Raw genomic sequence first — 16,488 nt, 5'->3', positions numbered from 1 at the left:
TGATGAACCTAGACCATATCAATTTGATCATCAATTTAATAGACAATTAGGCAATTTTACATATTCATCAATTTTATTTGTAAATAATAAAATTTTATTTTTAAAAATTAATTTCTTATTATTATTTTATTTTTCAAAAAATTTAAATTATATATATTATTTTATTTTTCAAAAAAATTTAAATTATATATATTATTTTATTTTTCAAAAAAATTTAAATTATATATGTGGACCATATTTTCAAATTGTCTATGAATTGGTTAGACTTAGTAAATATGGGTAAATATTTTAATTAATTATTAATTGCTTATAATTTTATATATTTGTTTWAGGGATAACTTATTATTTATGATTAAAATTATTTGTTCATTTAAAATAAATAATTAATTACTTTTTTCAAAAAAAAAAAATAAAACCATTTTTTAAAGTTCAATACCTATTCAACTTGATTATAATTTTTTAAATTGTTCAAATTGTAATCATTTAAATGCACATGAACTGGCTTATAAATATGCAACAAATAATGTAAGTTATAATTTTTTTTTAATTATTAAATTAAATTCACTTAAATTCAAATAAAAAATTTAAAAATTAATCTATTAATTAATTTTAAAAAATATATATTTTTATAATTAAATTATAGTACGTTGATATATTGCTTGATATTAATACATTGGATGATAAATTGATTGAAAATTTTCATTTTATATGGCCATTGAAAATGTTAAACTATGCAATTGTTGGCAGTTTATATTTATCAAATAAAACTAATAAATTTGTTGCCATAGCATATATTTTGGATAAATATGTATTTAATTTGTTTTTTAGTATTTATATTATTTTATTTTTGCCTACCCCTACCCCTACCCCCCTTACTTAACCCATATATATATATAATAATAATATTGAATTTTATATATTTAGTATTGGTTGGGCATTTTGTTGACTATTATAATTTTTGCAATCAGTAATACAATTTATAATTATAAAATTGATTTGAATGGCAAAAATAGTATTAATAGGTAAATATATTTTTTTTTTAAAAACAAATATGCATTCAATTATAATACATTTTATAATTATTATTGTAATTATTATTAAAAATTAATATTAATATTATTGAATAGTCCTAATGTAAAAACAACAACAATTTGGTTACAATTATGGACAATATATAATGCTTTAGTAGCTGATTGTATGTTTAATTTATTATTATTTTATAAATACTAATAATTATTATTTTATAAATACTAATAATTATTATTTTATAAATACTAATAATTATTATTAAAAATTTATATTTTTTTTAATTTATTTATTTTGTTATATATATAGTTAATCTAAATCTAGATATGTCTGTATATTATTATATTGTTTTTGGTATACTATTTATTGGAAAATTTTTTACATTAAATTTACTAAATCAGGAAATATTATCAATATATCTAACAAATCCATACGAAACTATCGATTCATATGAAGATATTTTAAATAGCGATCGTAATCTAGATATCTATTTATTTATGGCATATAATGGTTTAAAAGTTTATCAGGTATAATTTTTTATTTTTATATATGCTAAATTTATATATATATATATATACTAATGTATTTATATTTATATTAGTAGGAATATAACGGTAATTTAGTGGGTATTTTGTGGGTATTTAGTGGGAATTTAGTGTGAATTTAGTGTGAATTTAGTGTGAATTTAGTGTGAATTTAGTGGGAATTTAGTGGGAATTTAGTGGGAATTTAGTGGGAATTTAGTGGGAATTTAGTGGGAATTTAGTGGGAATTTAGTGGGTATTTAGTGGTAATTTAGTGGGTAATTTAGTGATAATTTAGTGGTAATTTAGTGGGAATTTAGTGGGAATTAAGTGGGAATTTAGTGGGAATTTAGTGGGAATTAAGTGGGAATTTAGTGGGAATTAAGTGGGAATTTAGTGGGAATTTAGTGGGAATTTAGTGGGAATTTAGTGGGAATTTAGTGGGAATTTAGTGGGAATTTAGTGGGAATTTAGTGGGTATTTAGTGGGTATTTAGTGGGTATTTAGTGGGAATTTTAAAAAATTATTATTATTATTAATTTCCAGAATAAGTCGACACCAATTGAACGACAAATAATAAAAAGAGCTAAAGAATCGAAATCATTGAATAATAACTATATATTAGGCGATCTAACTATGAATAGCCTATTAAACAATCAATTTCGGCAACTATTAGATAATGTGGAAAAATATCAAAAACAATTGGTTATTGTATCGTTAAGTTTTGCAAATCCTATTGTTTTGATGGAAAATCGTAATCATCGTTTGCATATTTCCCGTGAAATTTACCAAGATATAAGTTCCGGACATTTACTATATAAAAATATAACCGATCAAAAACTATACAAACATTTTAAATATCTGTATGTATAAATACAATTTATTGTCATGTGTGTTTTCTATGGTTGCCAACTAAATAAATAACTAAAAATATATGGTTAAACCCTGGAAAAAATTTTAATTAATAATTATTAATTAAAGTATACTTTTATTAAATAACACATTTTTTTTATAAATAAATAAATTTAAGATTTTCTAAAATTTTTTACAATTACTTAACAACAACAAAATTTTTTAAAAAAAAGTAAAACAAAACTTAAAATTATTTGTTTTAGAAAAAATGTGTTTCAAAATAAAAGTATAATTTAAATAATAATAATAATAATAATAAATTTTTCTAATAGTTTTTTTAAAAGTTTTTCTAGGGTTTACTAAAATATTATTTATTTATTTGGCAAACCCTAGAATACACATTCAATATATTCTAAGCAAAAAAAAACAAATAATAATAATTATTTTTATATTTATAAATTGTTTTTTTATATTTACTAACTAACTTTTAATTATTTATTAACTAACTTGAATAATTTATTTTTTTTTATTAAAAAATATATTAATAGTATTACTCAAGTACGCGAAACTGGCCAATGGGACAGTTGGTATATGACCTGGTTTATCTATTACCGTGATACATTTGTTACTATTGAAAATTATGATAAGCCCGATCCATACGAATTTCAGGTACCCCTGGACTCTATACGTGTAGCTATCGGTCCCTATATGACACTAATGCCGATTGTTATCATTGTATTTGTTATTGAATATTTGAAATCAAATTATAATAAATTAAATTAAATTAATAATACTAATTTAATTATAATAATTAATGTCAATTATTTATCATTGTATTTGTCATTGTAAAAAATGTTATCAAATTATAAAGTATTTTTAATAAACTATTAATAATATATCTAATTTTTATCATGGTTAATGTATAAACTATAATATAATTATATATATATATATATAWAATTATATACTAATTTAGTTAAACACATTAACATATATCGATATATATATAGTAATTGTATGATATTTTGTTGTTTAAAATACACTATTGAAATGTTTGTTATTTATAATGATTAAAATATAACTAACAATTAATTAATTAATTAAAATGTTTATATTACCACTACTAACTAAATAAAAAAATTAAGWTTATTTAAAAAATAAGATTTAATATATATATATATATTATTAAACATATGATGTTATGAACAAGAAAATTTTTTTTTATTTACATCATAATTATATCAATATTATATAAATTATTTTATTTAAAGATATTTGTGTTATAAATGTTTTTCAAAATTATAAAAATGTTTTACAACAAAAATTGTTTTTTAAAAAATTTTATAATTAAATTCGTATTATTATTTGTTGCCAATTGTTATCATTGTATTTGTTATTGAAAATCTCATCAAATAATAATAAAATAAATAAATATTATTTACACAACTATTATTAAATGCTAATACTATATAATTTGTTTTTTTTAATAAATATATCATGGTTAATATTTTTTAATCAGTATAAATTATAATTTAATTTAATATACAGTATAGATACTACTACTACTAAAATAATTAAGTTTAAACATATTAAACATAGAAATTTTTATATAATATTATAACTAATCAATCAATTAGTTTGGAAAAGTATTTATTAAAAAAATAATAATCTTTACAATAACAATAAAAAAACAAAATTATTGATTTTATTTATTATACTAAATAATTTCTAAATATTAGATTTTATAAAAAAAATTATTATTTAATAGATATTTGTGATATATATAAATGTTTTACAAGTTACAAGTGCTTTTTAAAAAAAAAATTATTAAATTGCTTAATTAAAATAGTATTATTATTATTATTATTATTATTATTATTTATGCAATTATAATACTAATATATAATTAGCATATGAAACAAATTAAAAAATATTAAAAATTTTCTAGATATTTTTTTTATATAATTAAATCTTAATTATTATTATTATTATTCCTATTGAAATTATTTTTGTCTCAAATAGTCATAAATTAAAAATATATTAATTTTTTTAAAGTCTATATTTTATAGATATATATATATATATATATATATATATATAATAAATTAGTTATTGTACCAGTCTGATATTTCAAATAAATAAAAAAAATTAATTATTTTCTAAAACAAAAAATACTATAAAATTTAAATTAATAATAAATTTTTTATGATTAAAAATTGTGATTAGTAAAATATTATATATATATATATATATTTATATATATTTAATAGTATTGTAAAAAAACAATTTTTACAAAATAAATTAATAATCAATATTAATAAATATTTAATTATTTACTAAAAACATGTCAATTGGTGTTATGCTGTCTATTATCTGTTATATATATACCGATATATATTATATAAATACATTTATACAGTAATATAGATTTTAATAAAAATATAAATCATTGCTTAATATTTGTTAGTTAATAGTTAAAAATTATTTTTTAAAAAGTTATTTTGACTATCAGTATTATATATATATATATATATATTAATAACACAAACAATTGCTTAAATAATTATTATATACAAACAATATTCAATTAATTTAAATTTAAAAAAAAATAATTTTTAATTTTAAAAAAATGTACGAAAGAGTGGCACCAAATTTTTATTGTAATTATAATATATTTGATGAACCTAGACCATATCAATTTGATCATCAATTTGGTAGACAATTAGGCAATTTTACATTTTCATCAATATTACTTGTAAATATTAAATTTTATTTTTAAAATTATTTATTAAAATTATTTTATTTTTAAAAAAAAAACTAAATTAAATATATTATTTTAATTAATTAATTTTTTAAAAATAGAAAATTGGTACTGGCTTAAATTATATATGTGGACCATATTTTCAAATTGTCTATGAATTGGTTAGACTTAGTAAATATGGGTAAATATTTAATTAATTAATTAATTATAATTAGTTATAATTTTATTTATTTTGGGTAACTTATTAGTTAGTAAATAAAAACTATTTATTTATTTTTGAAATAAATAATTAATTTATTTTATTTTTTTAAAAAACACAATTATTTTAAAGTGCAATACCAATTCACCTTGATTATAATTTTATCAATTGTTCAAATTGTAATAATTTAAATTCACATGCTCACTGGCTCAAAAATATGCACAAAATAATGTAAGTTGTTAATTTTTTTTAATTATTAAAATTATAAAATGTAAATTTAATATATAGATATAATAACTTTAAAAAATATTAATTAATTATTTGATTTTTTTATATATATATAAAATTGATTAGTACGTTGATATATTGCTTGATGCAAATACATTGGATGATAAATTGATTGAAAATTTTTATTTTATATGGCCATTGAAATTGTTAAACTATGCAATTGTTGGCAGTTTATATTTAACTAATAAAACTAATAAATTTGATGCCATTGCATATATATTGGATATTTATGTATTTAATATGCTTTGTTTTTTAATTTTATTATTTATATTTAAATTTAGTTTAATAAGATTAATAAGATTAGAATAATAATTAAGTTAATATAAATTAATTTTAATATATTTATTATAAATCAATAAATTATTATCTTATTTTAATTATCTTTTCAATAAATTAATTTTATTGAAACACAAAATTTTTTAAGTTAAATTAAGTTTAAAATTTTATATACATAATTAATATCAATAAAAAAATTGTTATATTATTTTAGTTTAAAGTATATATTAATATTAATAATAGTAATATATATTTAATTTCTCAAATTAGTATTGGTTGGGTATTTTGTTGACGATTATAATTTTTGCAATCATTAATACAATTTATAATAATAAAATTGATTTGAATGGCAAAAATATTATTAATAGGTAACTATATATATATATATATTATTAAATTGTGCATTTAATTAAAATAATTATATTTTTAAAATTATTATTTAATTTAATATTTTTTTTAAAAAAATAGTCCTAATACAAAAACAACAATATGGCTACAATTATGGACAATATATAATGCTTTAATAGCTGATTGTATGTTAATTTTTTTGTAATTAATATAATTATTTTATTTATATTAAAAATAAATTATTTATTTTATTTATTTAGTTAATCTAAATCAAGATATGTCTGTATATTATTATATTGTTTTTGGTATACTATTTATTGGAAAATTTTTTACATTAAATTTACTAAATCAGGAAATATTATCAATATATCTAACAAATCCATACGAAACTATTGATTCATATGAAGATATTTTGAATAGCGATCGTAATTTAGATATCTATTTATTTATGTCTTATAATAGTTTAAAAGTTTATCAGGTATAATTTTTATTTATTTTTATATATATACTAATTTTTATATACACTAATTTATATATATATACTATTTTTTTATTTATATATATATACTATTTTTTTATATATATATACTATTTTTTATATATATATATACTAATTTTTATATATATATACTAATTTATATATATATACTAATTTTTTTATATATATATATAYTAATTTTTATATATATATACTAATTTATATATATATATACTAATTTATATATATTTCTAAATATAATATATTTATATTAGAAGGTACTTACTGGGAATTTACTGGGAATTTACTGGGAATTTACTGGGAATTTAATGAAAATTTAGAGGGAATTTACTCAAATTTTGTAAAAAAAAATTATCGATAAAAAATTGTATATTTAGAAAAAATTAGTTAAGTGAATAGTTTAGGTTAATATATTTATCATAATTTTTTTAATAAAATATAATAATATTATTAATTAATTAATAATAATATTAATTTCCAGAATAAGTCGACACCAATTGAACAAAAAATAATAAAAAGAGCTAAAGAATCGAAATCATTGAATAATAACTATTTATTAGGCGATCTAACTATGGATAGCCTATTAAACAATCAATTTCGGCAACTATTAGATAATGTGGAAAAATATCAAAAACAATTAGTAATTGTATCCCTAAGTTATGGCAATCCTATTGTTTTGATGCAGAATCGTAATCATCGTTTGCATATTTCACGGGAAATTTATCAAGATATGAGTGCCGGACATTTACTATATAGAAACATAACCGATCCGAAACTATACAAACATTTTAGATATCTGTATGTATATATATATATATATACTAGGGTTGTCCAATAAATAACTAAAAAAATATTTGGGTAAACCCTAGAAAAACTTTTTTTTTAAATTATTATTATCTTAAAGTATACTTTTATTATTATATACATTTTTTTGTGTTTATAAATAAAGTTTTGCTAAAATTACAACAAAAATTTTAAAAAAAAAATAAAAGTATAATTTAAATAATAATTTTTTAATCTAATAGTTTTTAATTTAATTTTAGTTTCTAGGGTTTACCAAAATATTTTTTTTAGTTATTTATTTATTTGGCAACCCTAGAAAACACGTTTAATATATTCTAAACAAAAAAAATCAATTATTAATAATTATTTTTATATTTATAAGTTGATTTTTTTATATTATATTAACTAATTAACTTTTAATTATTTAATAATTTTTTAAATAATAGTATCACTCAAGTACGCGAAACTGGCCAATGGGACAGTTGGTATTTGGCCTGGTTTATTTATTACCGTGATACATTTGTTACTATTGAAAATTATGATAAGCCCGACCCATACGACTATCGGGTACCCCTGGACTCTATACGTGTAGCTATCGGTCCCTATATGACACTAATGCCGATTGTTGTCATTGTATTTGTCATTGAATATCTAATTAAATTATAAATTAATTTTTCAATAGACTATTTTATCATTTGTTAATTATAAACAGTTAAAATCTATAATATAATTATATATATATATAGTATATACTAATTTAGTTAAACATATTAACATATATAGTAATTTTGTTTTTGAAAATACACTATTGCAATGTTTGTTTGTTTTATTTTATTAATTAAAATATAAATAACAATTAATTAATTAATTAATTAATTAAAATATTTATATTAACACTACATCACTACAATCACATTAAGGTAATTTAATAAAAAATAAATATTTATAATATGTATTATATTACTATAGTAAACATATATTGTTATCAAAATAATAATTAATAAAAAAAATTAAATATAAATTAAATAAATAATTGACACCAAAAAAAACAAACAAACAGTTAGTATGCAGTTATATAGAGGCGGTTAGGATAACGGGTAGTTCACAATTCAAGTTTAAGGAACCGGCAATTTTCAATTGAACCGATACTAGATATTGGGATTCAATAATCGGACACTTAATCATGGGTACCAATGCTAGATTAGCCGGAACTGTTAGTATCAATGTTTCCGTATACTGTTGATGAGCACCTATAGTCACTGGACTGTTGACCAATCGGACCAACTTTACACTGGAGGTGCGCTGATCACCCGTAGCCCTGAATATGACATTGTGTTTGAGTACAGCCTTTAGCGATAGCTGTTTATCCGATTGATTGTCAATAAAACACTGGACCGGTATGTCTGAGCCGACTGAGTGTCCCATCCTATGTATTTCGCACCTTAACTGCACGGGTTGTCCATTTAGTAGGCCGACTGTCTTAATCTTGCTGTTGACCACTGGTTGCTGTAGTTTATGATATTTTTTTTTTTGATAAGTTATTATTGTTTTCTAAAATTGATGACTAATTAAAAATAAAATTACCGACAGTTCCTCTAGAGACCACTGAGCCGATGATCGGACCAGTATTGGCATCCGTGGCCTATCGTCTCGGGTAAACAATTCCGACTTACGTATGTGTGCTTCAATCCAGTACTTGATGTGACCGTATTGGCCATCAAATGTTGACGGCAGACCACTATTGGGTTAATTATATTATAATATTTAGTAAATACAATAATAATATATAATTATAAAATTAATCATAAATAAATAAATAGTAAAATTAATTAGTAATACTCGGCCGGTAATTGAAATTTAAAACCAATGTTGTGCTGACCCGGGCTTAGTATTGATGAATATTCTGTTAATTATGTATTTATTAAATAAAACTTTTTGATAATAATTAGTATATTAATTATATTTTATAATAAATCCTTATACATCCAGACACACACACACACACACATTCATACATATATACACAACTACATTATACATACAAATACATATATACATAATACACACACATACATACTGTACATACATAACACACACACACACATATATATATATATATATATATACATACCGTTTCCGGGATAATGTTTGAGACTAAGACAGGTATGTTGGCCAACATTACTGGATGTTTCGTATCGGTGTTTAGTTTTGCCAGTCATTGGATCGGTTGAACTGTATGTTTGCTGAGCCAACCATTCGGTTCGGGCTTTGCCTACCAGTTTGACCGACAATTGGCTCAACGGTATTGGCTTATGGATATCAACTATACACTGACCGCTAACTGTATCGTTGGGTTCGTACTCGGCATCGGGTGGTCTATCCAATAGTATGACACATTTGGCTACACTGTTACCCATTTTTTTTGTACAGTAGTTGTTGTAATATATAGTTGTTTTAAAAATAGTAATTAAATAGTTTATATATATTACACAATCTATAAATTTAATTTATTATAACAAATTTTATTATATATTATTAATACAGGGTTTTTTCATTGATTTTGTAGTTTTATATAATAATTTTGTAGTTTTGCAACAATAGTTTGTAGTTTATAACATGAAATTGTAGTTTTGCAACAATAGTTTGTAGTTTATAACATGAAATTGTAGTTTTGCAACAATAGTTTGTAGTTTATAACATGAAATTGTAGTTTTGCAACAATAGTTTGTAGTTTATAACATGAAATTGTAGTTTTGCAACAATAGTTTGTAGTTTATAACATGAAATTGTAGTTTTGCAACAATAGTTTGGATTTTTATAGCAATAGATTGAAGCTAACTGTAAGCAATATATTAATTGTATTCGAATTTTAGATTCAATGCAAACAATAATTATATTTTTTGATATAATAACTATAATATATATATATATATATATATATATATACTACAATTTCATGTTATAAACTACAAACTATTGTTGCAAAACTACAAAATTATTATATAAAACTACAAAATCAATGAAAAAACCCTGTATATAATATTTAATTTTAACTATTTATAATAACAAAAATTTAAATAGTTAATTTTTGAATACTATTTTTTTGTAAAATTAATACACTATTAGTGTTACAATATAATACATTATTTAAGTTAAAATTAATTGGTGAAACATTTTAGTAATCAAATAATTTTTTATTATTTTTGTGTACAATGTATTTATAAATATTTTAATATTATATAAACAAAAAATTTGCAATATTTAATACAATTATTATTATTTTTAATATTTTGATTTAAAAATAATATAGAAATTTATGTATACATAGTATAAAAATGAAATTTAAAAAAACAATTGAAACAATAATTGTTTATTTATAAAAACATGTTTATATATATACTGTACAGTATATACTGTGTATATATTGTGTGTGTTTTTGTTGGCATTGACTTTAATTATAATTTTATTAAAAAATTATTTACCTGTACCTTGATTTCAATGAAACTATGAAATTGCATGTATATGTATGTATTATATATTAATCATACACTTAATATATATATATATAATATATCATACATTGTATTTGTAAATAATTTCTAAATGTTATAAAACTATTATATATAATAAATTAATAGTCTATTAATATAATTTTATATTATATAATTATATAACAAATAAAAAAATAAGTTAAATCAAAAATTTTTGATTAGAAAACAATATTATAAGTTATAAATATGAGATTATCAAAAAACAAAATTAATTTATTAATATTTCCAATAGTTTTAATTTATTTAAAAAATGTTTAACTAAATTGTAATAAATACTAAATATTTTATTTCAATGAATTGAATTTTTTTTAAAAAAAATTTATTTAATATAATAAATAATTTAGTAAATACAATATTAGTATATATTATATAATTATAAATAAATAATTAGTAATACTCGGCCGGCAATTGAAATTAATAATAAAAAAAACTAATGTTGTGCTGACCCGGGCTTAGTATTGATGAGTATTTATTTTATTTAGTTTTTTTGTGGTCATAAATCAATAAATTTCTAATATTTGTAAACTTAAATAATTAGATTATTTATAACAAAAATATAACAAATAATAACACATTAATATTTGAAATTAATGTAAATTACTAACTAATTGACTTAATTAGGGAGTATTATACAGGGGGTGTTATACAGGGGGTGTTAGGATAACGGGCAGATCACAGCTTAAGTTTGAGAAACCGGTTATTTTCAATTGAACCGATACTATATATTGGGATTCAATTATCGGACAATTAATCATAGATACCAGTGCTAGATTACTGGGCACTGWTAGTATCAATGWTTYCGTACACTGTTGATGGGCACCTATAGTCAATGGACCGTCGGCCAATCGGACCAACTTTACGCTGGTTGTCCGCGAATCACTCGTTGCCCTGAATATGACATTGTGTTTGAGTGAAGCCATCAACGATAGCTGTTTATCCGATTGATTGTCAATAAAACACTGGACAGGTATGTCTGAGCCGATTGGATGACCCATCCTATGTAGTTCGCACCTTAACTGCACGGGTTGTCCATTTAGTAGGCCGACTGTCTTAATCTTGCTGTTGACCACTGGTTGCTATAAATTGTTTGTTTGTTATATTATTATTATTAAATTTATGACTAAWTTATAAAAAAAAAAAAATTACCGACAGTTCCTCTACAGACCACTGAGCCGATGATCGGACAACTATCGGTACTCGTGGTCTATGGTTTCGGGTAAACAWTTCCGACKTACGTATGTGTGCCTCAATCCAGTACTTGATGTGACCGTATTGGCCATCAAATGTTGACGGCAGACCACTATTGGGTTAGAAAATAAGTTTTTTTTTTWAAAAAATACTTATTTTATAATTATTGTAATAATAATTTAATTAATTAGAAAAAAAAATAATTAGTAATACTCGGCCGGTAATTGAAATTTAAAACCAATGTTGTGCTGACCCGGGCTTAGTATTGATGAATATTCTATTAATATATATAAATAGTATATAATTAGTATATTATAATTAGATTTTAAAAAATAAATATTTTACCCATACATACACACACACATACATAAATATAAACACACACACACACACACACACATACATACAYACACACACACACACACACACACACACACACACACACACTCACTCACACATACATAGATATATTTATATACATACACACACACACACACTCACACACACACACACTCACACACATACACTCACACATACATAGATATATTTATATACATACACACACAAACACATACATACATACATACATACACCACTAATACATACCGTTTCCCGGATAATATTCAAGATTAAGACAAGTATGCGGACCCTCAACTGTTTCGTAATCATTTCGGGCCTCACCTTTCAATTTGACCGATAATTGGCTCAACGGTATTGGCCTATGGATATCAACTATACACTGACCGCTAACTATATCGTTGGGTCCGTACTCGGCATCGGGTGGTCTGTCCAATAATATGACACATTTGGCTACACTGTTACCCATGTTTTTGTGTTGTTTGTTGTTTGTTTATAATATAATAGTTATTATTATTATTATTATTTTAATAAATTRTTATTATTATTATTATTATTATATTACACTTAATTAATCTATGAATTTAATTTATTAACACAAATTTATTATATATTATTATATAATAATATATAATTTTAACTAGATTATTTATAATCACTAAATTTAAATAGATAATTTTTTGAATRCAATATTTTTTATAAAAAAATAGATACACTAGTATTGATGCAATTAGTATTTAAGATTATAAAATTAATTGGTGAAACATATTTTAGTTTTAAATATTATTTAAATATTATATAAATAATAAAAATTGTCATCAAATAAATTATATTCAATATAATTGTTAATTTTTTGTATATTAAATAATTTCTAAAATTATRTACACATGTAGTGTTCAAATTAAATAAAACAATTAAATTTTAAATTTTTAAATAAAATATATTGAGTGTGTGTGTGTGTGTGGTTGGCATTGACCTTAATTATCATATTATTATTTACCTGTATATTGATTTCAATGACACTATGAAATTGCACTGCACTTAATCATACATTCAATATTTGTAAATAAATATAATGTTATAAAAATATAWATGTTTTCATATATATATTAAACATTATAAATTAATAGCTAATTGATGTAATCTATTATATAAAAAAAAATTAGATTAACATTTATAAATTGATAACAAAACAATATTATTATAAGTTATAAAATGAAATAATAAAAAAAATTTTATTTTATTAATATATCAATAGTTTTAATTATTTTTTAAAAAATATATTTAAAACTAAATTRTAATAAAAATRTAATAAAATTTTTATATCAATKAATTTAATTTKWTTAAATAATATTTTTTAATTATTTATWTAARTTTTTTTTCATTTATAARTAAAAATAATAATTTCTATWTTAATTAATTTTTTTATACAATACTTGAAAAAATTGATTTTTAATTAGAAAAAAATGTGATTATTTTTTTAAAAAATCACATTACTATTAACAATAATAATAAAATAAATTTAAATTAAATAACTAATTGACTTAAATATGGGAAGGAGGGGGTGTTATACAGGGGGTGGGGTGGGTGTTAGTATAACTGGTAGATCACARTTCAAATCTARSGAACCGGCAGTTTTCAATTGAACCGATACTAGATATTKGGATTCAATTATCGGACACTTAATCATGGGTTCAACTGATAGGTTTGTCGGCACTGTTAGTATCAATGTTTCCGTATACTGTTGAYGGGCACCTATAGTCAACGGACMGTCGGCCAATCGGATCAACTTTCGGCTGGTTGTACGCGGATCACCCGTAGCCCTGAATATGACAGCGTGTTTGAGTATAGCCATCAACGATAGCTGTTTATCCGATTGATTGTCAATAAAACACTGGACAGGWATGTCTGAGCCGACCGAGTGTCCCATCCTATGGATTTCGCACCTTAACTGCACGGGTTGWCCATTTAGTAGGCCKACTGTCTTAATCTTGCTGTTGACCACTGGTTGCTATAATATATGATATATTTTTTTTTTTTGGGGGGGGGGTTAATAACTACACTGTTATCTATAATACTGATATATATTAATAGTTTTGAAATTACCGACAATAGCTCTAATGACCACTGAGCCGATGATCTGATAACTATCGGSACCCGTGGCCTATCGTCTCGGGTAAACAATTCCGACTTACGTAGGCGTGCCTCAATCCAGTACTTGATATGACCGTATTGGCCATCAAATGTTGACGGCAGGCCAATAGGGCTTGTTATTTAAAAAAAAAAATTTAAATAAAATTGTTGAATAAATATTATATAATTTTAATTATAAATAAATTGATAGCAAAAATAATTAGTAATACTCGGCCGGTAATTGAAATTTAAAACCAATGTTGTGCTGACCCGGGCTTAGTATTGATGAATATTCTGATAATATAAATATTTAAAAATAAAACTTATAATAATTAGTATATTAATTAAATTTTTTAGTAAATCCATATAAATTTAGACACACATAAAAACACACACATACATACATAACAGACACACACACTTATATTCACATATATATATATATATACACACACACATAAACATCATTTCCACACTCATATAGACACACACACCCATACACATACAAACACACATCCACACACATACAAACACACACACTTACATACATACACACATACATACATACATACATACATACATACATACATACATACATACATACATACATACATACATACATACATACATACATACATACATACATACATACATACATACATACATACATACATACATACATACATACATACATACATACATACATACATACACACACATACATACATACATACATACATACATACATACATACATACATACATACATACATACATACATACATACATACATACATACATACATACATACATACATACATACATACATACATACATACATACATACATACATACATACATACATACATACATACATACATACATACATACATACATACATACATACATACATACATACATACATACATACATACATACATACATACATACATACATACATACATACATACATACATACATACATACATACATACATACAYACAYACAYACAYACACAGAAACACACAACTAATACATACCGTTTCCCGGATAATGTTTGAGATTAAGACAAGTATGCGGACCCTCATATGTTTCGTAATCATTTCGGGCCTSACCTTTCAATTTGATCGACAATTGGCTCAACRGTATTGGCCTATCGATATCAACTATACACTGACCGCTAACTGTATCGTTKGGTCCGTACTCGGTATCGGGTGGTCTGTCCAATAATATKACACATTTGGCTACACTTTTACCCATTTGTTTATTTGTACAGTARTTGTATTKTATTTTAATATATAGTAATTATTTATAATTAATATTAGACTTAAATAATATAATATCTTAATTTTATTGTCAATAATATTTAGTATTWTTTTTATTATTTTTTTTGTTATTTTAAWGTAAATTATTTATAATAATTAAAAAAAATTTTTTACACAATTACAATGTAATACTATTATTTYATATTAAGTTATTTACAATAAATTGATGAAACATTTATTTAATATTATTATTATTATATTGTAATTATGACTATTATTTATATGACTACTTAAATAAAAAATAATAATTGTATATTAAATTATATATTTAATATACAATTATTATAAATACAATTACTATTAATTTTATTACAAATAATATTTATATAAAAATTATGTACACATAGTCTAGAAATATTAAAAAAAACAATTACTATAA

The 16,488-nt window shown here is 21.5% G+C and overlaps 1 protein-coding gene across 1 annotated transcript; it reads right to left on the bottom strand.

Annotated features, from left to right (window-relative positions):
* Positions 1–8,601: 8,601 nt before the first annotated feature.
* LOC128966503 (arrestin domain-containing protein 4-like) lies at positions 8,602–16,050 on the bottom strand. The gene is made up of 4 exons (XM_054313355.1): positions 15,825–16,050; positions 15,016–15,079; positions 14,759–14,918; positions 8,602–9,062 (listed from the first exon to the last, which is right to left on the bottom strand). The coding sequence occupies exons 1-4, from the start codon at positions 16,042–16,044 to the stop codon at positions 8,628–8,630; spliced, it is 879 nt and encodes a 292-aa protein (XP_054169330.1). The 5' UTR covers positions 16,045–16,050; the 3' UTR covers positions 8,602–8,627.
* Positions 16,051–16,488: the final 438 nt, after the last annotated feature.

This window comes from Oppia nitens, unplaced genomic scaffold (assembly GCF_028296485.1).
Source record: "Oppia nitens isolate AA-2021 unplaced genomic scaffold, nextdenovo-longstitch-racon4-pilon3 scaffold11_pilon_pilon_pilon, whole genome shotgun sequence".
Lineage (NCBI taxonomy): Eukaryota > Metazoa > Arthropoda > Arachnida > Sarcoptiformes > Oppiidae > Oppia > Oppia nitens.
Note: the sequence above shows the minus strand (reverse complement) of the source record. Positions and strands in the feature narration are given on the sequence as shown.